Raw genomic sequence first — 27,639 nt, forward strand, 5'->3', positions numbered from 1 at the left:
GGACCTTTGGATCATGATCTGAGCCAAAGGCAGATGCTTAATGACTGAGCCTCCCAGGTGCCCCCAATTATTTTTTAAAGATTTTTTTATTTATTTATTTGAGAGAGAGACAGTGAAAGAGAGCATGAGCAAGGAGAAGGTCAGAGAGAGAAGCAGACTCTCCGTGGAGCTGGGAGCCTGATGTGGGACTCGCTCCTGGGATTCCAGGATCATGACCTGAACCAAAGGCAGTCGTCCAACCAACTGAGCCACCCAGGCATCCCACAATTTTTTTTTTTTTTTAATATTAACAAAAATAGCAACTGACGGGTGCCTGAGTGGCTCAGTCAGTTAAGCATTTGACTTGATTTCAGCTCAGGTCATGATCTTGGGGTCATGATACTGAATCCCACATCAGACTTCATGTTCAGTGGGGAGTCTGCTTGAGATTCTCCCTCTCCCTCTGTTCCTCCCCTCCACTTGCTCTCTCTCTTTCTCTTTCTCTCTAAAATACATAAATAAATATTTAAAAAAAGAAAATAGCAACTGAAAACATAAATATTAAAACTTCTGTTTAAAAAAATTTTTTAAAGATTTTATTTATTTATTGGACAGACAGAGATCACAAGTAGGCAGAGAGGCAGGCAGAGAGAGAGAGGAGAAAGCAGGATTCCTGCTGAGCAGAGAGCCTGATGTGGGGCTTGATCCCAGGACCCTGGGATCATGACCTGAGCTGAAGGCAGAGGCTTTAACCCACTGAGCCACCCAGGCGTCCCAATATTAAAACATTTTATATTCATTGCTGTATGTCAAAGGTTGATATGCAGTGTTTTCAGTAAAGAGCTTGTTTAAGGATTTTATTATATTGTATTGTGTTATATTATGCATTTCAATGTCCTAAGAGTTTAAATTTACAGCAAGTTTTATTGTCCTCTAGAAAGATAATAATTCAATAAAATGTTTCTTAGAAATATTTTTCTCTGAAAATTATTTCACTTTTTAAAACACCATTAGAGGTCTGAATCATTAAGCATTGATGGAGTGTCCAGTATATGACAGTTAACGTCCTTAGCACTTTACTTACATTAACTAATTCAAAAGTTATTACAACCCAAAAAGGTGCTATTAATAATCCCATTTTTCATATAAGATTAAATACTTTGTCCAAGTTCATTCAGCTCATAAAAGAGAATTCAAACCATACAACCGACTCTGGAGTACATGGTCCTAACCACAACACTCTAATGCATACCTGTAGTCACACAAACTCAATTTGACATTCTTTATGATAACAAGATATTTAGAAAGCAGTAATCAAATGGAGTTGCACTTTGCTAGAATATTTTGATTTCGAAGTTGGGTAAAGTATATTTTTGAACGGTTATGTGTCAGTTGTCATGGTAGATACTCTATGGTTTACCATTGCATTTGGACCCTCTGTGGATGTTGGCACTCTTATTATAAAGAAGAAATTAAGGCTGAAAAAGGTTAAGGAATTTGTTCAAGGTCCTATAAGGAGAATTTATCAGACACCAAAATCCTTTATCTTTCAGAGAGATACTATCTCTCAAAGTAATTGGGGCCTAGAGAACTCCATTAGGAAATTACCTAAGAAATAAGATTAGTTGACTTCTGGAAATGCCACTAGCCCCAAATATCTCCTTCAGTAGAATTCCCTAAAGCTTAACATTCATGGGAAAACTCTAATCTGAAAAAAATCCACTGAGTCTTCAACTGTTGAAACTGTATTATAAATTAGTTTGCCAGATCAGGGTCTCTAAGTTTAGAGACCATATCTAGGTCATTGCAGATATTTGAGTCCAGTATTTCCCAAAGGGTGATAAACAAGATAATTTCAGGTGTATAGATAACATTAAATAGCACTGAATCACATTGTATGAAACTTCTTGCCTCTGATTACACCAAAGAGAAAGTCTTAGTATGGTGTCTCTATTCCTTAACAACTCAAACTCTTGGCATTCTTTTTTCCTAAAGAAGAGAAAAAGAAAGTTTCAGGCTCTAAGTCTTTGGCAGTCATGCTTTTTCTTAGCGTTAATGTTTTATTGTTTTATATTTATTTTGGAGATATTAGAGTTTCTTTTTCTTTTTGGTCATAATTTTGAATTTAACTTTAAAATATATTTAGTTATGTAGAAGATTATTAAATGAAAATAAGAATACAGCTTTTGTAGGTAGGAAGAATTATGAAGATATTTTAATATTGACTAAAACTATAAAATACCATCCTAATCTAATATTTTCATTTTATGAAAGAGAAACAGGAAACTCAGAGGGTTAAATAATTTGTACTGTATCACATAATCAGAGAGTTTAAAATCCTGGTTTTCTGTTTTTTTATTACCTATTTGAATTTAGCACTGTGTAAGTTTGAGGCAGGAAAGTATAAAGACACAGTAAAAGCAAGAGTGATAAGAGACTTATATGGAGGATACCCAAAAAGTAGCTCAGGGTATAGATAGAGATGCTTTCTGAGACATCATTCAACAAGCAAAACTGTCAATCAAGAAAGATCATGAAATGTCAACTAATTCCAGGCAAGATGAAATCTAATAAGATGTTGGTTAGTAAGTTTTAAACCTCCTAAGACAAACCACCCAAGTATCTTATCATTTGAATAAAAGACTGAAAAGTGTATTCAATAGTAAAGGAATGAAGTTTTGAAGAAAGATAAGAAGTATGTTCATAGGACATGCTAGTGTTTTCTATGTTATACCTTAATACTCTCCAAGTCCCTGTTGGATATAGCCTAGGTAAGAAATGCTATAAATGAATAAAGTTATAACGGAAAATCAGGGGGAGAGTGAGTGATTTCAAAAATGCATCATCTACTTCTAAACACCTTGTTAAATATATTATTAAAAGGTTAGCAATGTTATTATCTGCCTTTTGAGAAGTCAACCTATAACCCAACAACACAGAGTGTTTGCCAGAGAAATAGGGCAGCTCTTCAAGAAAATGAAGTGTCAAAAAATTACAAAGACCAAAAGTTTTCACCAACTTTGTACCAGATGCACAACATTCTGTCCCTCCTTTCTTGATCTCTCTCAACTGAGTACCCACCATAGAAAGAGAACAGAATTTTATGGTAGAGACCGCAATGCCCAGTAGAATGGATATAAGATTTGGACATAGAGACACCTGAATTCAAGTCCTAGCTACACCCTCCTTCTTGCTGTTTGACTTTGGCAAATTCTATCTTCTCTGAACAATGTTGTCACTGGATTACTGTGAATATATAAAAGAAATGCTCAGGGACAGGAAGAGAGTTAAGTGGGAACCTATAACGTGCCAGGCTCTTTAAATTCATCTTTTCTTGCTGCTTTATGGTGCCAATGGCCCAGTGCCTGGAAAATACAAGGTGTTCAATTAAGAGTTCCTGTCCATTTGCCCTATCTAACAAGGCACCCCATTATATTATTAGAATGCTCTAATTGTTAGCACAATTTTTATTTTAAGCCAAAATCGGCCTCCTTTCAACTTCTGCCTAATTCTGTCTTCTGGAACAACTCAAAACTAGGCCACTCCCTTTTCTATGAGAGCCCCTTAAATGTCTGAAAACAATGACCATGTTTCCCTTTAGTACTCTCCGCACCAGGGTCAACACACCCACTTCTTTCAAACTGTTACTTTTGAGACGCTGTCTGGAAACATACTGTCCCAATTGCCTATTATAAACACAATCTAAGTCAATTCTATCTTTAAATGCAAGGTCTTTATCTGAACATAATAGTCCAAATGTAGTCTGAAAAAAGCTGTGGACTCTGTGCTGAGCAGCTTACTGACCAATGAATTAGACTAATTTTTTGCAGCATTCATGGTAGCAGGATATGGGACTTGTTCCCATGTATTTGAGGATGGGGCGGCACGTGGGTCAGGTCTGTTACACAAGACAGGATTAAACAATTAAAAAGCAATAAAGACTAGATCTATTTCTGTGGGAAAACATATTGTAACAATTTGCTGTGAGGTTTCCCCTGTAGTTAAACTACAGATATGGTATGAATTCCATAATGAAGATGTAGAAGGCATTAATTGGGCTTAATTACCTGTAAAGTTAAACTTTGCTATGAGTTCTCAAGTAAGTCTCTTCAGAATGTTCTGGTTTAGGTTCTGCCAGCCACTGATGCATGACCCTGGGCAAGTCAGTTAACCTTTCTGGGCCACAATGCCCTCATCAGCAAAATGAAATTGTCCCACTACTTCACAGGGACGGTGAGAATCGCTCAATTAAAAAGACAAATTGTGCATAAACACAAAGATACCGGGGCAAAAGATGCCTTATAAATCTTGAATAGAGAAGTCAAAGGTTTTTAAGGTGAAGCTCTCTCGCTCGAAAGATTAAAAATCTAAGCAATTTGGAAAGTGGTGTGGAGTACATTATAACATGCTGTATTTATTTGCATATTTCTGCACTCTTGGCTTCCCTCAGCTTACCCAAACCCATCCTGTCCACAGACTTTTATGTATTATTTGCTTCTCTTTTCTTCTAAACTTTTTCACCTGGCCTAACCCTTCTGAGAGGACTCAACTTCTTTCCTTTTGTCATATTCCTCTTTATTTGTGTCACAGGTCAGTTAAATCATACCTTTTGCTTCCTTAGGAAGGATATTAGATGGCCAGTTCTAGGAGTGCTGATACGTTCCCAGCAACCTTCATGGGGATTAACAGAGCAGATGCTGTTGGTACTGCCTCACAGAAACAAAATGAAGACTGGAGACAAAAAGCCCAGCTAAGTCACACTCCAGTGACAGCTGATAAATCCTTTAACTGATAAGGAGGAAAATCCAAAAGGGACTTTCCCAAAGCAGAGTCATCTGTGAATTCTGTTACCAGAACTGCTCTCAAGCTAGTCCCAGCAATAAAATGGCAGCTCCCTGTCTCTGTACATATGTTAGAACTACATGCAGCAAACAAAGAGCCAAGCTTTTTTAGACTACATCTCTTAGAAAAACAAACAAACAAACAAAACTAGGTTATTGCCCCCCAAATGTTTAAGCACGGCCAATTTTTTGCTGAACTTAACTTTGCCTGATGAACCTCTATCAGAGTTCGAAAAAAAAAAAAAAAAAGTAGCAGCCCTCTAGTTTTTGCAAGCAGAAATTATACTGCTAAACGCTTTACTAACTCCATTCTCTGGCTACCCTCCCTACCCAACATTCTCCTATGCCCTGATGGGTGGGCCTTAGTTAGGTACAAAGCACATTTCTATTAAGAGAATCTTTCTGAAAAACTGAAACTCAAGAAATGCCCCTACATATCATATCTTTGGAAACAACTAACTCTCCTCTATCTGTTATGATTTTAAGCAGGAAAATGTATGTATCCAAGTGCACAGTTGTGAGATCTTTTTGGTCTACTTCTTTACCCACGGCCTCTACATATAGTTAGTCATGGAAGCCTTGTTAAATCTTTGCTTACAAGGATCACTGAATGGATCTCATGCCTTCAACTCTCACTACAACCAACTGGTTCCAGGCTCTCATCAACCTGATGCCCTGGTTATTAAAACAGGTCCAAAGTCCCATCAGATTTAATTCTGCAAAAAGTACTTTCACATGAATAACGTGTCAGATCTTAAAAGCTCACCACAGTTTGACTCTGACCTCTGTTTTCTACCTGAATGTCCTAGCACTTCCCAGTTTTTCTTGCATTTCAACTCCACCCCCAATACCACAAATTAATCCTTCCTTTTTTTTCTTTTCTTGCCTCCAAATTTGTGTAGTGCATGAAAAATGGAGATTTTCCAAGTGAAAGTACACCAAGTATTCTTTCCCCATTTTCTCTATTCTTTAATAACCCTCATTCTTTTTTTTCACAACCAACATAAGCTATATGTTTTCTGTGGAGGTTTTTTTGTTTTGTTTTGTTTTGTTTTGTTTTGTTGTTTTGTTTTTAAGATTTTATTTATTTATTTGACAGAGAGAGAAATCACAAGTACGCAGAGAGGAGGCAGGCAGAGAGAGAGGAGAAGCAAGCTCCCTGCTGAGCAGAGAGCCCCATGTTGGGCTTGATCCCAGGACCCTGAGATCATGACCTGAGCCTAAGGTAGAGGCTTAACCCACTGAGCCACCCAGGTGCCCCTCTGTGGAGTTTTTAAAAAGACTTCATTTGTTTATTTGAGTTTAGGTTTACAACAAAATGGAGAGAAAGAGAGAGATTTCTCATAGACCCCTTACCACTACAAGTACATAGCCTTCCCCATTATCAACATCATTCACCAAAGTGCTACTTCTTTTCTCTTTTCTTTATTTTACATATTTTTCAAAGATTTTATTTATTTATTTGAGAGAGAGAGATACTGAGAAAGAGCATGAGTGGGGAGGAAAGGGAGAAGCAGGCACAACATCAACAGGCAGCTCAACACGGGGCTTGATCCCAGGACCCTGGGATCATGATCTGAGACCATGGCATACTTTCAACCAACCGAGCCACCTAGGTGTCCCTCTCCTTTTTTTAAACCTAGGATGAGTCTGCATTGACACTTCAAAATCTCCCAAAGTCTATAGTTTACCTTAGGGTTCACTCTTGGTGCTGTATATCCTAAAGGTTTGGACAAAATTATAATGGCATTATTTTTATTATTCTATTTTCACTGCCCTAAAAATCCTGTGATCTGCCTATTCATCTCTCTCTCTGCCTCTCCATCCTACCCTCCAAGAAACAACTCTTAACATCTCCATAGTTTTGTGTTTTCCAGAATGTCATGTATTTGGAATCATATATTATGCAGCTTTCATTTTTACTTCTTAGCATTTAAGTTTCCTCCAAGTCTTACTTTCATGGCTTAATACCTCATTGCTTTTAAGCACTCAAATATATTCCATTATCTGCATGTACCACAGTTTATTCATCCATTCACCTACTGAAAGATATCTTTGTTGCTTTCAAGCTTTGGTAATTAAAAATAAAACTGTTATAAATATCCATGTGCTGGTTTTCTGTGGACATAAGTTTTCAACTACTTTGAATAAATATTAAGGAACAGAACTGTTGAATCATATAATAAGAGTGTATATAGTTTTGTACAGATTTACCAAACTGTCTTTAAGAGTGACTTGCCTTGTACTTGAACCCAATGGAAGAGCTTCAAGTTTCTTTCCATTAAGTATGATGTCAGTCATAGGTTTTTTGGTAGATGGTGTCTAACAAGCTGAGAACGTTTTTCTCTATTCCTAATTTTCATAATGAATGGGTAAATTTTTATCATGAATAGATGTTGGATTTTGTCAAATGCTTTTTTTGCACCTATTGATATGATCACATGTTTTTTTTTTTTTTTTTTGGTCTGTTGATATGATGGATTACATTAATTGATTTTCAAATGTTGAACCAGATTTGCATTGGTAAATTCCACTTGCTCATGATATACAACTCTTTTTGTACTTCTTTGGAGTTAACTTGCAAATATATTGTCGAGGATTTTTATACCTATGTTCATGAGAGATACTGGTCTGTAGTTTTCTTTCCTTGTAATACCTTTCTCTGGTTTTAGTATTAGGATAATACAGGCCTGAGAATAAGTTAGGAAGTATTCCCTCTGCTTCCATCCTCCAAAAGAGATTGTATAGAATTGGTATATATATATATATATATATTTTTTTTTTCTTCTTAAATGTTTGGTAGAATGCACCAGTGAATTCATCTGGGTCTGATACTTTCTGTTTTAAAAGATATTTATTGATTCAACTTATTCAGTAAAATAACCCTATTCAGGTCACCAGTTTGTTCCTATGTGTAGACTATGTTTTTCAAGGAAATGTTGCATTTTATTTAGGTTGTCAAATTTGTGGGCATAGAATTATTCACAGCACTCCTTTATTATCCTTTTATTTTCCATGGTAACTGTTGTGCTGTTCCCATTTTCATTTCTGATATTACTAATTTGTATCCTCTTTTTTTTTTTCTTAATTATCCTGAATAGAGGCTTATTGATTTTATTGATTTTTTTCAAGGAACCAGCTTGTGTATTTGTTTATTATCTCTATTGATTTACTGTTTTCAATTTCATTGATTTCACACCTAATTCTCATTATTTCTTTTCTACTGCTCACTTTGGATTTCATTTGCTATATTTTTCTAGTTTCCTAAGGTAGAAACTTAGATTATTGATTTTATTTTATTTTTTTAAGATTATATTTTAAAATAATCTTTATACCCAACATGAAGCTCAAACTTACAAACCCAAGATCAAGAATCACATGCTCTACCAACCGACCCACCCAGGCATGCCAGATTATTTTTAGATCTTCCCTCCTTTTTAATACATGTATTTCTGCTTTAAAATACCCACCAAGCATACTTTTGCTACAGCCTATAAATTCTGCTGCTATGTTTTCATTTTCATTTAGTTCAAACTATTTTTTTAATTTCTCCTGAGATTTCTTTTTTGATTCATTTGTTATTTAGAAATGTATTATTTAATCAGCACATATTTCAGGATTTTTCCAGCTGTCTTTCTGTTATTGATTTCTACTTTAATTCCTCTGAGGTCTGAGGACAGACATTGCATGATTTCTATTCTTTTAAATTTGTTAGGGTCTGTTTTATTGCCCAGAATGTGATCTATCTTGGTAAGTGTCCCATGTGAGCCTGAGAAAAATGTGAAGTCTGCTGCCATTATATGAAGTAGTAGACAGATGTCAATGATAGCCAGCTGATTGATGGTGTTGTTGAGTTCAATTATGTCCTTACTGATTTTCTATTGCTGAATCTGTTCATTTCTGTGAGATGTGTGTTAAAGTCTCCAACTATGATAGTAGACTCATCTGTTTTTCCTTGAAGTTCTATCCATTTTTGACTCATGTAGTTTGATGCTATATTGTTAGATGCTGTATATAGGTTGAAAATTATTATGTCTTCTTGGAGAATTCATACTTTAACATTATGTAATGCCTTTCTTTATCCCTGGTAACCTGCCTTATTTCAAAGTCTGCTCTGATCAATATTGCAATTTCTGTTTTCTTTTGATTAGTGTTAGCATGGTATTTTTTTCCTCCATATATTTACTTTTAATCTATATGTGTCTTTATATTTAAAGTGGGTTTCTGGTAGACCATGTATACTTGGGTTATACTTTTTTTGTTTATTCTGGCAATCTCTTTTAATTGGTGTATTTGGATCATTTACATTCACAGTGATTATTGATATCGTTGGGTTAATATTCTACCACATTCATTAGTCTTAAAGAATTATAGCTCTTGCCATTTGTTCCTACTTTTTTCTTCTACTTTTTTTCTGCTTTTTGTGGTTTTGAGAGTTTATATGATTTCATTCTCTCTCCTTTCTTAAATATTAGTTTTAGTTTTGTGGTTTTTTGTTTTGTTTTTTTTAGTGGTTGTCCTAAAGCTTGCAATATAAATTTACAATTAATCCAAGTCCACTTTCAAATAACATGTCACTTCATGGTTAGTGCACCATATAATAAAAAAATAATCCAATCCTTCCTCTCGTTCCTTGTATTATTGTTATCATTCATTTCATTACATGTAAGTGTATATATGTATGTAAATATAATAAATATGTTAAGCATATATAATTGAATATATCATTGCTATTTTTATTTTGAATGAACTGTTATCTGTTAAACCAATTAAGAATATGAAAATAAAAGTTTTTACTTTACCTTCATTTGTCCCTTCTTCAGTACTCTTCTTTATATAAATCTGTCCTAATTTAGTTTCTTTAAAGTTCTTCTTTTAACATTTCTTACAAAGTAAGTCTACTGTCAACAAATTACCTCAAATTTTGTTTGAGAAATTCTTTATTTCTCTTTCACTTTTGAAGGATAATTTATCAGGGTGCAGAATTCTAGGTTGGCATTTTGTTTTTTTCTCTCAACAGTTAAATACTTTATTCATGCTCTTCTTGGAGCACTTCTCTGGTTTCTGAAAGGTCAGATGTAATTCTTATCTTTGTTCCTCAGTAGGTAAGGCATTTTTTTCCTGCTTCTTTCAGGATTTCTTTCTTCATCTTCAATTTTCTATGGTTTGGAAATGACATGTCCAGGTAGAGTTTTTCTAGCATTTATTCCTACTTGGTGTTATCTGAACTTCCTAGTTTTGTAGTTTGGTATGTGACATTAATTTGGGGAAATTCTCAGTCATTATTGTATCAAATATTTTTTCTATTGCTCTCTTCTCCTTCTGGTATTTCCATTATGTGTATGTGACACCTTCTCTTGCTGCCCCACAGGTATTATTTATTCTATTCTATTTTTGTTTGTTTGTTTTCAGTCTAGGTTCTCTTTGCTTTTCAGTTTTCAAAAATCCCATTGAGATATCCCCTAATTCAGAGATTCTTTCCTGGGTCATGTCAGTTTGTTAATAAGCACATCAAAAGCATTCTTTAATTCTGTTCCAGCGGGGTTTTTGTTTGTTTCTTTTGTTTTGTTTTTATCCCTAGCAATTCTTTTTGGTTCTTTCTTAGGATTTCCATCTTACATTGTCCATCTGTTCTTGCATACTGTCTACCTTATCAATTAATGCCTGAGCATATTAATCATAGTTGTGTTAAATTCCCAGTTCAATAATTCCAACAACCCTGCCATGTCTGTTATGATGTTTTCTCTGTCTCTTCAAATTGTGTTTTTTTGCTTAGGGCATGCCTTGTTATTTATTTATTTATTTTTTTAAATAGTCAGACAAGATGGGGAAAGGATTTGTTGTAAATAAGTTATGGGGTAGCAAGGTGTAGGGGAAGGGGAAGCATTCTATTGTCCTGTAATTAGATCTCAGGCTTCTAGTGAGCCTATGTCTCTGGACTGTGAACATCATGAGTGTTTCTTAAGGTTTTTTTTTTGCTTTGTTTTTCTGTTTTACTTTTTTGTTTTGTTTTATTTTTTGTTTTCCTCCCCTATTGGGTGGAACAGGGTGGCTAGATTAGGCTGGAGTAGGATATTTTCCTTCCACATGTCAGTTAAACTCTAATATCATTCCAATAGATTAAGCTCTGGTTAACTAATTTCCACCAAGGGCAGGCCTTGTTATGGAGAATGCATTTCAAAATGGTTCCTTTTCTCCTCCTTGTGTAGAAGCCTGAGGGGACTTTTCTCAGGATATTTACTATGGGAACTGCTCAAGCTCCTGGAATAAATAAATCTCATCATATTGTGGAGATCCCTGACTGGGCCCTCCTGAAGTTCTTACCTTTCATACTTGTCTGCCCTAATCCTCCAGCAACCTGCCAATTACAGTTCAGCTTTTGCTACGCCAGCAGTGGTTCACACAGTGGTTTTAGTGCTGAATCTCTGCTCTAGTTAAAACTTAGTTCTCCGTATTTACTTGTCAGTCTCTACCATTTTGGTGGCAGTAATTTGCCCTATGTACTCTCCTTTCTTACAGATTCAAGAAAAGTTGTGGATTTTTCAGTCTGTTTAGACTTTTACTTACTGTTAAGTAAAGTGAAGTGATGACTTCCAAGTTCCCGATACATGGGACAGGGAACAATTCCATGACCCCTTTTATGCTACCCCCAACACACACACATCTAAATATATACCATTCAATCATCCATCATTTATCTCACACTTTGTGTGTGTGTGTGTGTGTGTGTGTGTGTACACACAGACAGTGTGAATGGGCTGGAAATATAAAGATAGATAAAATATAGTCCTTGCTCTCAAAAGGATTAGAATTTATTCTGGGTATGTCTATGGTATTTACCACCTATACCACTTTTTCAGTATTTACAAGGTTTAAGATAAGGACTGCTAACTTACAGCTCTATACTTACTTCTTTGTAAAGCACAGCACAAAAAATTACAGACCTGGCAATCAATAAACACCTGTTTTTTGATAAATAAAAATAAATAAATAAAATAAATATAAATATATGTAGGAGTTGCCTTATATCAATTTCCCTCAAAACATGTTCTAATTAACAGATGGGTCATTGACAAACAGTGGACAGTAGCAAGGCAGCATGAAAGTGTCTGAACTATAAAGTGAAAGAACTGGGTTAAAGTGCTTGTTTTGTCCATTAGCAGTACACTCCTGAGAAAGTGACTCAAATTTTTGAAGCCTAAGTGTCATAACCTATAAATAAGCATAATAACACTTAGACATAAGGTTGCAATAAGAAGCGGAGGATAGAATCAGCATAGCGCTTTATACCTCCCTCAACAAATCATAAGTATCAGGTATTAGTCCATGACAACCTAAAGGTAATTCTGAAAGTGCCTATACATACTGTGCTTCTTATTACAGAGAATATAATTTTAGTACAACAAAATTCACTGAGAGAAAACCATGTGTTTATGTGCTCAAATAACAAAAGTTGATTGGACACTTATTCTCATTGGCTCGACACAATATCTACATAAATTGATGAAAATGCAAAGTGCATCCCACAGTCCAACACATTCCTACACAGAGTCATATAGGCTGTCATACAGATATACACTAACTACTAAAACATTAATTTGGGGGCACCTGGGTGGCTCAGTGGGTTAAGCCTCTGCCTTCAGCTCAGGTCATGATCTCGGGGCCCTGGGATTGAGCCCTGCATTGGGCTCTCTGTTTGGCGGGGAGCCTGCTTCCCCCCCCCCCTCTGCCTGACTCTCTGCCTACTTGTGATCTCTCTCTCTCTCTCAAGTAAATAAATAAAATCCTTAAAAAAATAATAAAAAAAACCACTAGTTTTGCTTGGATTGGGGTTGGGGGCAGGGATGGCAATACAGATTGAACTTGGGGTACATGTTAATGTTTGAGGATTTTCTAAAATGAGAAGTGTGGAAAGGCATTCCAGAGAGGAAGAAAATTGCATGCAAAAGCACAGAGACCTTAGTTTGTAAAGAGTAACTAGATATAGGGGATCATAATATAATGGAGATATAATATAATAGAGAGAATCTCAGATATTCAAGGCAGTCCAGAGAAGAAGATACTTAGAGTTGTAAAGGTTATATGGCTTTGATCTTCACACAACTGAGTCCACAACCAGACTACTTACCTTTCCATTAGGTTTTTAATGTATCAGTGTTAAGTACCTAAGTTAAGCTTCCCATATTTCCACTATAGGTAGATATTATTTATTATAAACCAAATCATTTCATGGAATATAAATAAAAGACACCATTGTTTCTACTTGACATTAGGGAGAGGAGATTCAATTAGAAAAGTAAATAATGTAAAGAAAAAAAGCTGCCACTGCAATCATTTTATTTTCCTGACTATAAAAGTTATGAAGAGTACAAGAATTCTTTCTTATTGTTATTCAATTTACTTATTCATTCCACAAATATTTGCTGAGCAGCCACTATATGAAAGAAACAATTATGTGCTAGAATTCTACAGTGAACTAGACATGGCCCTTGCCCTCAAGGTATTTACTATTTAGAAGAGTAGCAAAAATTAAACAAATGCTTAAAAAATTAAACAAATGCTATAAAGGAAGTGCTACAAAGAATCATAGCATGCTATGAATGTAATAATGGGAAGAACTCAGTAACATATGGGAGTTAGTAAAGCTTCCCTCAAGAAATGATCTTTAAAAAGAGTTTGGAATTTAAACAGAACTTATCCCAGGCAGGAATAAGGGTATGTATTTATATTTTTTGGTGGGGGAGAAGGTCCTAGAATGAAAGGAAGGGCAATCAAGCTAGCGAGAGCCTAATATAGAAAGGAAGTTGGCTAAGACTGAATGATAGCCCTGAGTTTTAATGTTATCAGCAATAGTGGAGGACAAAGCAGGGGCCAATTATAGGGGCCAATAATATAGGAACTCAATACGAATTTTGGTCATTGTTCTCAGAGGAGGGGAATTTTAAGAAAATAAGTAATATAATTCAGCATATAGCCAAATTTGCTTATACTTTGACCTCTTTTTCTTATGAACTCTTCCCAATGCTTCACTGATACCTTACTAAATTCTTTCATGAATGCTTCCCAATGATTTCATGAGATGATGTCTTATAGACTGCTGAAACAACTCTCACTCACTATGAAGAGAGTTTGTACATTTTTAGCTGTTGATTAATTCTTAAGAACAGCCAAGAGTTTGACTTGTGATTTCACCTCTCTGAAAATACAAAATCACTACCATGCGAAACAGAACCTCTAAAAAAGCTTTATAAAAATTTACTGTCAAGTACTCAGAACATAGCTCAGTAGAGGCTACCTAAGGATTAGGATAAGAAAGAAAGAAACCCAATAAGATTAGATACAGTCTACATGTACTAGGTGCCAGGCACCCCAATAGGTACTTTTTTTTTTTTTTTTAATCTGTGGGGTAAGAAATTGCTTAAGGGGATTTATTTCAACATTCAATTACATATTCCAATTTCCATGTAGAAATTGAATAGAAATGATTTAAAGAGGCCTATAGTTAACTAAAACAAATACCTTAAATTTATCACTTTCATTATATATTTTAATATAATATTTCACAGCTAAATGGGTTCAAATTAGGGATTAAGAGAAATAATTGCAGTGTCTCTAAATGCAGCAATCTTCACATTTTATTTTTACACTTTTGAACTTTAAATTATACTCTACGTGATTGAAGAGAGACCTTTAAAATTGGTTTGGTCTCCTACAATATGGTTCATCTTTTCTTTTTTGAAAGAAACAGTGTTTCATTTTAAGAGTCAGAAAAATAAAGCTGGTTAAGAGGTTCATAGTTATGAATTTTTAAAGGCCTTTATTTGATTATTATCTACCATTTGGATTTTGGATTCAAATGGTATCCCATTGCCAAAATGTTTCTAGTTAATCTTAAAAACTCACATAAATATTTGTTTAATGATATTTTTCATATTTTATTCAAAGACCTCTCTCTTTGAATCAAGGTCTTTGCTACTTACAAATAAAAGAAAGAAACTTTTTACATTAATTCCCCTGAGCAAAGAGTACCTAAGAATCATAGAGTGAAATGGGTTTGTTACTTGTATATTACACTAATTAAGGTTAAGATAAGCCTATAAAGTCATTATACTCACCGTTTAAGCCAAATTGAAATAACACAACCTCCAGAGATACAAAGGAACACATGGCATCTGCTCAGCATTCTAATAAATTCATTTTTAATTTAAGCACATTTGCAACAAGAGCATTTTTTTTTCTGGAAAATGCATTACAATTTAGGGACTTAAAAACTTATTTTAAGGAGTTTTCAGTAATATTCTCTTAGAAACATTATATAGGTTTAATATTTTATAATAATTTGACTCAATCTTAGAAAATGGTTACTAATTAATACTTAATGTATCAGTATAAATGGCCAATAATTCATATTTATTATACATATATTTATATATATTAGAATTATAAATTATACAGGTATATTTTTCATTTCTACCCTTCTTTCCAAAACTCCTTCAAATATTTATTCTACATCTTTTTATAGGTAGTACTAAAGTTATCTTGTTTTTAATATTTAGAGAAAACTGTTAAATATTTTTATTTAATATTTCATGTAAAGGATTAAGAAGAAAGTTTGAAAAATATGCTTATATCACTGCTGAAGCAAAAATATAGACATTTTCTTCTTTTATCATGTAAGAGAACTGAAGAGCAACAGGATTTGAGTCATGTATATTTTCAGATTAAATGGTATTTAACCGTTGAGGAAATTTTGTTTTTTCCCTAGGCCAAGTATAAATTGCATAGCTTTTTAAAATGCAATACAACTTCTATGATTAGATTTAGTACAAAGTCAAATTTCAATTTAAAAGCCAGCTGTAAATACATAACACAAAACTGCATATGTATTATATTTAAGTCTTAAAACAGCTTTCAGAAACTATCAAAGCTTTGAAAATTCCATTTAACCCAGAATGTCTGCTTTGACCCAATAGACATATTTAAACATTATTCTACTTCCTTTTCGGTATTCTCCATCTCAATCAGCTAAGATTTCTTCATCAAAATACCAAACATACTTTATGTTTTACCATAAGTGTAGTTATGTGTGAAATTCAGTTAGAAAGAGAAATTAAGTAAAGATTTGAAACAGTCTATCTTAGTCTAAGACTAAGACATATTTCTTGAAGGTGCAGTTTCTTCAAACTTAATGATGATTCATTCTAAGTTTTTTGGATATTGAACTTCACAGTCTTTTCTTGCCACCTGTCCCAATTAGAGGCATGGAAGAAAAACTTATACTACTGTGCTCAATAAGTAAATAGTTAAGGAGTATAAATACTTGATATAAGAATCTTATTTAGTTGTCTACCATTTAATAGAGTTACAAATACATCATTTATGTTACAAAGTAAATCAGGAAAATTTAGATTCAGGCTTGTTCTCCCTTACTATACAGTACAAAATGTGTGTACAGCTCTGAAATAGATATGCTGTATTAGAAAATAGTGTACTTACATCATCTTTCAGGTAAATGTGAAAATATAATATATAAGGATCTACCTTATTATCTCATAGATGTTTCATGTAACTGGTGTTTTCCTCTTCAATTTTTTTACGATTCTAAAATAAGACTACTTACTCATCCTGATTCTAATCAATCTCCCCAACACAATCCTTGTCACAGAAGTCATTCTATCGAGTATTTAATAAGCTAAAACCAGACAGAGTCAATGGTCACCACTGTTTAAAAAATCTATTCAACAAATTATTTTCTAACCCAAAGGAAAAAAGTATTTTGTAAATTACCTTTTTATTTTTAAATATGAATTCTTCAGTGTAGCATTTTGATAAATCATACTATGCAGCAGATGCTTAACCAAGGCACAGTTAGAGTTAAATGAGGATGAGAAGGATATGTGAAACAAATACAATTATAAAAACCACTCCCTATACTGTTGGATTTAATTCTGGTCATCTGCTTTGAATTGACAAAGGACAAAAGTAGACCCTGAAGTTAGAAGTAGGTTGAAATGTAAATATTTCAGAATTTTATATTAAGCCTGACTGGTTACAGAAGCTAAGCTAAGGAATAGGTGAAAGTAGAGTTACTTGTTACAACATGAAAGTCATTACTGCCAGCATCATCCCTGATTATATTGTAACAGAACTATGCTAATGAAGCCAAGGTCTTAGGTTCCGGTGAGCCAGCCAGCATCTTGCAGTCTCTGAGTTACAGCTTTATCTGTCTTTCTGCAAACATGTGTCCTTACTCAGAAGAGAAACTATGTGTGAGTATAAAATAAAATATCATAAGTTCATTCCCAGCACTGGAAAAGCAATGTAAATTTCATGTCCAATGGACAGTGGATGTAAAGCAACATCCTCATACATGAAGGATCCCATATATATAATCCTAATAAAGGAGAATGATAGCTCCATGACATTATATGATACTAATTATTAACTAAAAGACAAAGAATATTTGAAATTAAAAATAAACATTTACTTTGGTAGAGATAAATGAACTATTTATATGATTTCTAATAAGAAATAATACTGGAATCTTATTTTTAAAAATAAAGTTCAAAATGGCATTATTTCTTACATATACAAAAAATTCCCTATATCTCTGTGCCAAATATATAATAAAAACAGCTAATTTTTTTCAAAAAAGATGTTTACTCATAAAACTTATTTTCCCATAATAAAACATGTTATTCATCACCTGAGGGAAGATATATTTAAGGTATATTTTCATTTTAAAAATCTATACTTTCTTTTTCAAAGACATCACCTTTTGCTATCAATACCAAAATATTAATGCTGCTACTTGGAGCAATATCATAATGCATTAACTTATTTTGGATTCATTTTTCAATAATAAAGACATCTATAACCATTAAGAATCAAAACTTCAATTTTATACGATAGCATAGAGATGGTCAATGAATTACTACTATTTTTAATATTAGGTCAAAGGATTAACTGTTAAAATAAATTTATCTCTTCACAATCCTAACAAACACTACTTCCAAAGCAGTTTTCACACAACTAAATTCAAGCTACAGATTACAAATTATTACTTATTATAGTAATGATTAAGGATAGGTATCCATATACCTCATATGTATGCTACATTACGTATTGCTTTCCCTTTAATTGGCATCTAATACTTATTTGCTTAAGGTGAATATATAAAATAGAGAAAATAAATGTAAAGTATACATGCTGGTAGGTCTAAAAAGGTACCTTTTTAGAAGTATGGAGTCATTGAATGCCAGCATTAGCAAAGAGGACCAATGGAATGACAAAAGAGAGAAAACTCTCAAGAATTCCAATGAGGGTATAAGGTCTAAAAGTTCATTCCCATTATTTGCTATATTTCACCTTGTTTGAGAGAGTTCACAAAGAGTAAGACAATAACACAAAATCTGTGATTTTTATACCTGTTGTTTTGTATTATGTCTTAACCTTGGGACTGTGATAAAGTACATAGTAAGTAAGTTTTAGGGCCTTTTTCTAGCCAACTCTGTGATGTCTCAGGGGTCTAATGTTAAATATTGTCAAGTAGATCTTTTTTTCCCCAAGAAGAAATGCAAAAGCTTGGAGGTTACAACAAAGCTGGGTGAAAAGGTGCTTATAGAGATAAGCACCAAGCCTAATATTATAACAGTGTCTTAAAAATAATGCATTTCAAAGTATTTCAATAAAATACATCAACAAAGATTAGGAAGTATCTCCAAAACGTTACAGGGTGGTTTTTTGTTTGTTTGTTGGTTGGTTGGTTGGTTGGTTTGATTTGGTTTTTTAATTTATAATATAGAAGTACATCTTCCACTTCAAAAGCATACTTTTTTCTGTGTTCTTGAGGTCTTGAGAGAGTTACTAGATGGGATATTTTGGTTTTAATAAAAGAAAACAAACCTATCTAAGTTTAAGGAAAAGGGATAAAATCATTACAAAGTTACTCTCAAGTTCCAGGAGTATCTCATGGATTACTAGCTGTAATACAATCAGTCATCAGAAGCAGACTGGAAACTGGAAATTCCCTCACCAATAAATTGGGGTGAATGGTCATTCTCCCTTTCTCTGCTCTTTGTTTAAGTGTGTTTGCTCCATTCTGCTGTCTGCAAAGCTCTCTCTGACATCCAAATGACAAGAAAAAAACATTAACTATATTCTGGTACCAAAAGGGTCAAGAAATTAACTGACACAGAATGTGTCTTATACCCACACACCTGATCTGTGATGCTGTCATACTGAGATAATATGAGGAGAGGTAGACATATTCATCTAGAGAACATATGATACATAAAATAGTGATCTATAAAGTATCATCAAATTTTATGAAAAATATTCATTTATTTGTCTTTTAGGTGGATACTTAATGAAAGCTTATGATATTTTAGGCACTCTTCTAGAGACTGACTATTCAGATAGCAAAAGAGGTAAACAGGGTACCAAAGTAAGCTGCTCTCATGAATTATAGAAATTAGAGCAGTTTCATACAAAAAAAATAATAAAACAAAAATACTATGAATAAAAATAAAACAAAATACTATGAACTTGCTAATTAGAGAAGAAAATAAGGATGGAAGATCTTTTAAAAATAAAGGTAATTTCCTATGTTCTTAAAGACAGAAGTTAATTCCAGAAATAAATTTAAGATCCCTATCTATGATGTCTCTCTGAACACATTATAGGTTTGAGTCATTCTGAGAGGAAGGGAAATTGCACAGCTCTTTAAGCAGTTGCTCAGTAAATTACAGTTATACAAATATATCTGAAGGTTATGTAATAGAAGAATAGGTTAATGCAAGATTACTATTCACTAATATAACTCAAAACTTATTGGGAATATTAGCATAATGTAAAATAACTAGTTTTCCTTTACATGCACTCTACTTATTATAATGTGCCAATATTGGACAGATTACATACTTTGGAGGGAAGCCACTAAGAACACAAATGAACCATAATGCAGTTATCTGGAGTGAAATTTTTATATTACAGTTTTTCCCTGCTATCTGAAAGTAGTGTTCCTATTAAACCCTCCCTACTCCAAAATGGTACAAAGCAAAGAAGCAATTATCATTTCGTAAAAGTGAAAATCCTCTTCAGATTTCTTCTGGTTAGTGAAAACAGAGAGTCAGGTAGGTCTTACATAAAAGTGAAGTGACATAAAGTGAGTTTTGACTAGTGGAGAAAGCCTGTAAATGGAGAACTTTTTAGCATATTCTAAGGTACACTAAGAATACAGTAGCATAATAATACAGTAGCTAATTGTGCCTGCTTTTAAGGCTCATTCAGAAAAGTAGCTAGAACACTGACATAACCAAAAAACAAAGAATGGGGTATCTAGAGAGGTCTGTCCTTGGCCCACTTTACGGTCTAAGTATTTTCAATCCCTCTTGATGATTTTATCTAAGCCCCAAAGGTTAACTTATTTGGATGCTGATGTCCCCTAAATACCTGTCTATAATATAAGGCTTTCCACCTCCCCAATTTAATATTTTATTCCATCCCCAAATTTATCATCAAACATATTACAGTATGGGCTCCATGAAGGTGAGAATGATGTGTAATTTATTTGCATGCATATGTCTCATCTCTAAAGCAGTAAACATTAAGTACGCACTTAATACCTCTGACTCTGGACCTTTTTTCTAAGCCTGCACTTATATTACTCCCATTGGAATGCCTTTCTCTTCTATCTACCCACTTTGTAAGCCCCTATTCATTTTTTCATGATTCAACTCAAGCACGTCTTTGATGAAATCTATCCTGAGTCTTTCCGAATTAGCCAATCCTTTTTTCGCCCAGCACTCACACCTATAATTAACCCAAGACCATACCTTCATTCAGATTCTGGCTTCTCATTTCTGTTTTAGCAACTATAGTTTTTATATATGTATATATAATCATATTATACACTTTATATATATACATATATACACACATAAATGCAATACTTACATATTACTCATCTGTAACCCTCTACACGAGCGCAAGGTTGTTGAAGTCAAGGACAATAGATTACTTACTATTGTATTCTTGGGCTAAGACTATCTTTGAATGAATACTTATATATCATGACTAGAAATGGCTATTTTCCAAAGGAACAGTAGATAAGTAAAACAACAAAAAAGGTGTTATTATTAAGGAAAAAAAAACCCATTAGAGCTATCTCTAAATCAGTAGATGACAATAAAGATATGTTTATGGGGTAGTACCAAGTTTACATGAAATTTTGGAGATGGTACTTTGGTACGAACAATTATTTTTTTAAAGAAACAACAATTTTTGTTCCACATAGAAACCTTGATCATCCTTATTTTATTCTTTCCCAAATTTGTTTATTCTATTATCTTATTTTTTACTCAAGATGACTCTTAAAAAGGTAGAATATCCAATATTAACCATGTTTCTCAAAGATCTGTAGATTACTTTCACATTTCTAAATATTAAAAATTGACTTGAATCTATTTTTTTAAAGATTGCCATTTATAATATCCATGACTATATTTTGTTAAGCCAGTGGAATCTCATTCCATATACGGCAAACAAAGTCAAGAAAACACAAGAAGAAAAACAAAGATCTTAGATTGCCTTTTAAAATTTTCTCATATTATTCCGATTGAATAACTATTTAACTTATTTCTTTTCCCTGATTCAGAATTCAGATCTCAATTTTCCTTTTCTGTAACATCATTGAACTTCTTGGCATTTCTAACCAAATCAGCTCATATGCCATCAAAATCTTATTTTGATGTTGGAGAATAAAATCTATCTGAAAATAATCAACATGGGTTAGAAGCTTGTAAACCAATTTTAATAACTAATGATGCATTCCTTTGAAGTGGCTATTCTAGGATAGCTTACAAATATTCTCTTCTTGAAACAATAGTCCAAAAAAGAAAAAAACAAAAATGTTAAGCTCTTCTAAGGCTCTCTTATTCTAGAACTTTGATAAGTTTTACTATTTACTTTTGATAAACAAAAATGCCATAACTAAATATCATAATTATTAAAATTTTTGACATATAACCCACAGAACCAGAGCTCTGATAATCAGGCAACGGAATATGGACACACCTTCCGTCCCTCTACTGATCCTAGTATGACAGTCACTTTATAAACAGGCATTGGAAGCTTCATAGTGTTACTTAAGTTTTGAGGTGGTTTATTTTCTGACGTTGTTGCTCTTCTGTATATATTTGTTACATAAATTTAAAGCATTTAAAAATCATTGCCTTGTTTTTCTACTTATCCAAGTACAGAATTATTTAAATAATTATAATTCTTTAAATAATTCACTATATCCCAAACAGCTTACTGTATCAGTATTTGAAACACTTTTGTCTTGATTTACACAAGACGGTACTCCTATGAAATGTGTAAATACTACTGAAAAGATCAAATATATTATAGGGATGCTGTTATTTAAAATATATCTTGTTAGTTCTTACATAAAGAATAAATTCATAGGTATGCAGAACACCATACCTCTTTGAAGTTCAGATTTTTCTCTTTCCTACTCTGGTAAAGCAAAACATAAGAAACTGAAGGCACAAAGCTCTGATAGTCTGTTTAACAGACTGAGGATGTAAATGAGAGCCAAAACAAGTTTGCAAAAGGACTGGTTGTCTCTGAGTAACTTTATATACATACATATGCATTTATATGCAAGCATATATCAACCTACCTAAGTACTTGTAATTCCCTGTGTCTAATTTAACTAATTTGTAGGTTTTCAAAAACAGATGTCATTTTTCTTCTACAGATAACAGTTCTAATCTTATTATGGTAATATGGAGTAGTCTGAAATTTCCAAAGTGACAGAAAAAGGACAGGAAGTGAGATTACTAAAGTTACCAATTCTTATCTGATTGGTCCTCTGACTCTCCTAGTCTCCAGCCTAACAGTTTTCCTTTTGACTGCAATTCAGAAAAAAGCAGACTTGCTAGATATCATGCACCGTAGGCTGACAAAACCTTTCATCAATCTTAGAGTAACAGTAACTGCTCTGAACCTAGGGTGTCAGTTATGATGGTACTGTTACTCTTGTTCTTTTCCTGGGCGTGCCCACAGTCATGGTCCCTGCCAGGCAGAAGACTATCACCATCAAATACAAGCAAGCTGGTCTGTCTTCATGCATTGTGACACTACTGTCCACTCACAGAGAAGAGAAGAGAAAGAAAGAGACAGCCTTACCCGCAGAAAGGAGAGGTCCCGGTTGTGCTCGATGCTGGTTATCTCCAGGTTGCCCATGACCACCTCACAGTTCTCATAGTATTTGCGCAAGGCTCGATACTGCTGCTCCAGGTCCGAGAGAGAGCTCAGCTTGTTCTCTGTTCCTGCACACACTGCCAAGAAAAGAAGATACAGAGGAAGTTATATAACCTCTCCATGACATGCACAATGACAATATCTCTCTCAACACTCTATCCCCCACACTCTATTCTGTTTCCCCAAATTAAAATATTTTTCATGCCATTATACCCATAAATCACACAGATATAATATCTTCCCTTTTTGTTTCCCCCACTATATCATATGAGACATAACAGTGCATAAATTCAAGGAATATGATGTATATGATACACTTATATATTTTAAAAGGATTAAAACCATAATAGCATTAGCTAACATCTTTATCATGTCCCACAATCACTCTTTCTTTTCTGTAATGACATTTAAGATATACTATGTTACCAACTTTCAGGTATATAATATAGTGTTGTTAATTACAGTCACCATGCTATAAGTTAGATCCTTGGAAATTATTCATCTTATAACTGGAAGTCTGTCTTGGTCAGCATCTCCCCATTCTTCTCACCCCTGAGCTCTGGTAGCCACCACTTTACTCTCTGTTTCTATGAGTTCAGCTTCTTTAGGTAAGACATATAAATGATATCATGGTTTTATATTCCTAAGTTGCATGGATGAAACACAGAGACTAAGGCGGCACAGATTCTAAAGAAACAGAGCAAAGAGTAAAAATTAAAGCGATCACATTTGTAGCCCATACATTTTAAACATATACTAGAAACAGAACATGTTACAAAATATGAGCTGTGATTGATATCAACTGGATCTTCCCTCTGTATACTCATAAGTATTCTAAGGTATAATGGACTGATAGTAAAGGATCTCAGTGGGTCTTCTTTGATAGCATGGATCTGGAGTCTGTTCACACCCAAGCACCAAGTGTACACACAGGTGTTCTTTATTTTCTGTGTTGATATTTGTCTTCCAGAAGTTAGTGTTTTGGTTATTACTTCTTATGGTTTCTGTATCTGCCTGTACAAGATCTTTATCATTTAATGCACCAACTCTAATCTTTAGTAGACTGAAAAAAAACTACATTATGAATCTTATAATAATACTATGGAAAGTTGAAAAGGAAATGAGTGTGAAATAATCTTCTTAGCAACTTACTTCTGAGTAAGTTATATAATATAGCCAAATTAAGGCAAGATATAAAGTGTAAACTTTGAAGAACACAGCCGTGTAATAAAGCCATGAACAGGTATATGTCAGGCACACAGAAAGGACAAGTCATAATGCCTTGGCTGTATTAAAGGGAATGGGTTTCAAGCAAACAAGTTTCCATACACAAAGGAAAAAAATATATATAGATGGATACTTTCCAATAGTTAAGACCATTTTTTTTAAAGATTTTATTTATTTATTCTACAGAGAGAGAGAGCACAAGCAAGGGAAGTGGGAGGTAGAGAGAGATCTAGACTCCCTGGCGAGCAGGGTGCCTGATGTGGGACTCGATCACAGGACCCCATGATCATGACCCAAGCCGAAGGCAAAGGCTTAACCAACTAAGCCACCCAGGTTCCCAATTAAGACCATCTTGACAACTGTTGTTGCCTCCTGACACATCAAAAATAACAAAAACCTAAATCTAGAAGTCTTGAAGAATAATGTAGACCTTTGACTACAGTGCTAAGGCAAACAAACAAATGAAAAAACCATAATCTTTCCCTGTCTGGATGTCTAGTTCATCAAACAGTATATTTTCTAGAAATATTCTTTTAGAAGTGGAATTGTGTCTTTTTCTGAAAGATGTATTGAAGGTTAAACCCCTGGTATCTATGACTATGACCTTGTTTGGAAACAGGGTCTTTAAGTTAAGATGAAGACAGTAGAGTAAGTCTTAAATCGAAGAGAGGAAAATAGCGTGCGGATACAAAGACACATGGTGGGGGTGGGGGGGGGACTCAAAAGCAACGTGTAACTATAGAGGGAAAGATGGGAATGAGATGCGGCTGCACATCATGGAATGTCAAGAATTGATGGCATCCCTAGAGCTAGGAAGATGCTGCCCATCTCAGAGGCCCTGCTGATACCTTGATATTGAACATTTAGCCTCCAGAACTATGAAAGAATACATTACTGTTGCTTTATGGTTTGTGGTACTTTGTTAATAGCAGTTCTAGAAAACCAATTCATAATCTTTAGACTGTTTCTGAAATCTAACATATAAAGAAATGTTAAAAATCATTTCCTCTCAGGGGCGCCTGGGTGGCTCAGTCAGTTAAGTATCTGCTTTTAGCTCAGGTCATGATCTCAGAGGCCTGGGATTGAGCCCCCCATTAGGCTCCCTTTTCAATGGGAGGCACATTTCTGTGTGCCTAACATATAACTCTTTATGACTTTATTATAATTTCTCCCTTTTCTCCTTCTCCCTCTCCCTTTGTCCCAGCTTGTGGGTTCTCCTTCTCTCTCATTCTCTCTCAAATAAATAAATAAAATCTTGAAAAAAAAATCATTTCCTCTCTCCAGGGTCCTGTCAGCTTATCACTTCCAAGCTACTTCCCCACCTTCTGAGTGCCAAGTCTCTCACACACCATGCTGAAGCTCATTTGTTGCCACTGAGAATGCAGTTTTGTAGAGTGCTAGGGATGGGGGTAAAGACTTCTGGAATCCTCCATATCCGTCTCCTCTTCCTTCAGAGGAATAAACTACTCAACCTTTAGCCGGGCATGTGGCCACCCCAAATAAAGATTTCAATCATTGCTTGCCTTGGAGGTAATACTATATGACCCTTAGCTAGAAGTTCATTTAAAACATGGTTGGAGGCGACTTTGCCTCTTTTCTTTACACCTTCCTCCAATCTGCTGCCTGGAATGCGGATAGGATGGCTAAACCTGGAACCACCATCTTAGACCATAAGACCCAGGGACACACCTTAGATATTTGCTGAAAAATGAGCTAAAAGGAGCCAGGGTTTTCAAACAATTAAGGTTTTACATTGATTTATTATCATTAACATGAAGATAATGGTGAATTTTGATTATAGCTGTTAACATATTATACATAGGAAGGATTAAATTCTAGTTAAGTTACACGCTTTTGACCTTAAGTAATTTTTACTGTTTTATCTGGTTTCTTGACTAACTTCAGTTTGGAATGAAATTACAAAATCATTTTCTTCTTCTTCTTTTTTTTGTTTTTTGTTTTTAGTTTTTATTTACATTTCATTTAGTTAACATACAGTGTAACATTAGTTTCAGGCGTAGAATTTAGTGATTCAACACTTACATACAACAAACAACCAGTGCTCATCCCAAGATGTGCCCACCTGTTTGGTTTTTTTCTTTCTTTTCTTTTTTTTAGAGACACTCACCCCTGTGTAAGTGTTGTGGAGGGCAGAGGAAAAGGGAGAGAGGGAGTGAGAAAGAGAGAATCTCAAGTAGGCTCTTCGCCCATCACAGAGCTTAATGCAGGGCTGGATCTCACAACCCTGAGATCATGATCTGAGCCGAAATCAAGAGTCAGGTGCCTAACAAACTGAGCTACCCAAGTGCCTCTACAAGGGCCCTAAACCCCATCACCTACTTCACCCATCCCCCTCACACGCCTCCCCTCTGGTAACCATCAGTTTGTTCTCTATAGTTAAAAGAGTCTGTTTCTGAAGGAACTATAAAATAATTCTTGATCATTGAACGTTTTGCTGATTCTGTGGGAGGTTCACTTCCTGAAATGAATAAACATTAAGAAAAAATAAATCTCTATTGATAAGTGCAATATTATTCAACAGAAGCAGGAAAATAAGATGTGACTGACTCATGTACATGATCCTTATTGGCCAGTCAAAGGCCAGCTTTTTCTTTTTCTCCAATATACCGTAGAGACTCTCTAGGAAACACTCTTAATCCACAATCTGTATTTTATTGCTCCTAGCAAAATTATAACAAAATCTTTACAAATTTGTAAAATGTCTGTTGAGAAAAGGAATTATGATATGGGTTTATGAAATATAGATTTCAATTATTTTAAATTCCAATGAGAACGAGCTTATATTTTAATACAGCTACTCATGGGGAAATTATAGATTGATTAATAAACTATTTCTAAAATATATACAATGCCAAATTGAAATTTATATACAACTTATGTTGTACAAGTTTCTTTCAACTGGAAATAAAACCTGTACTTTAATATCAATATGTAAAAATCAATATGCAAACATCCAAATGGAAAGTTTTCTTAAATATTTAGGTATTCTGACCTTTTCTATAGAAACTTACACAGATTTTGGAAGAAACATTTCTTTATATACAGTAATAACTAAATTTTTTCCATGTTTCTTATCCTGCATATATGAAAAAAGTACATACTATGAAATTTTATTATTATTACTATAATTAATTATTAACTACTATTATAATAATCTCTGTGCAAAATCCACAAAATCGGGAGGAGTCAAGATGGCGGAGAAGTAGCAAGCTGAGACTGCTTCAGCTAGCCGGAGATCAGCTAGATAGCTTATCTAAAGATTGCAAACACCTGAAAATCCATCTGCCGATGGATTTTCAGG

At 34.2% G+C, this 27,639-nt stretch overlaps 1 protein-coding gene across 1 annotated transcript in view; it reads right to left on the reverse strand.

Moving 5' to 3' along the window:
- ERBB4 (erb-b2 receptor tyrosine kinase 4) overlaps nt 1-27,639 on the reverse strand; it is a 1,176,406-nt gene that overhangs the window by 713,245 nt on the left and 435,522 nt on the right. Inside the window, exon 2 of the mRNA XM_059395472.1 lies at nt 23,016-23,167. Within this exon, the coding sequence (XP_059251455.1) occupies nt 23,016-23,167 (152 nt within the window). The remainder of the gene's footprint in view (nt 1-23,015; nt 23,168-27,639) is intronic.

The sequence above is a fragment of the Mustela nigripes genome, chromosome 3 (assembly GCF_022355385.1).
Source record: "Mustela nigripes isolate SB6536 chromosome 3, MUSNIG.SB6536, whole genome shotgun sequence".
Classification (NCBI taxonomy): domain Eukaryota; kingdom Metazoa; phylum Chordata; class Mammalia; order Carnivora; family Mustelidae; genus Mustela; species Mustela nigripes.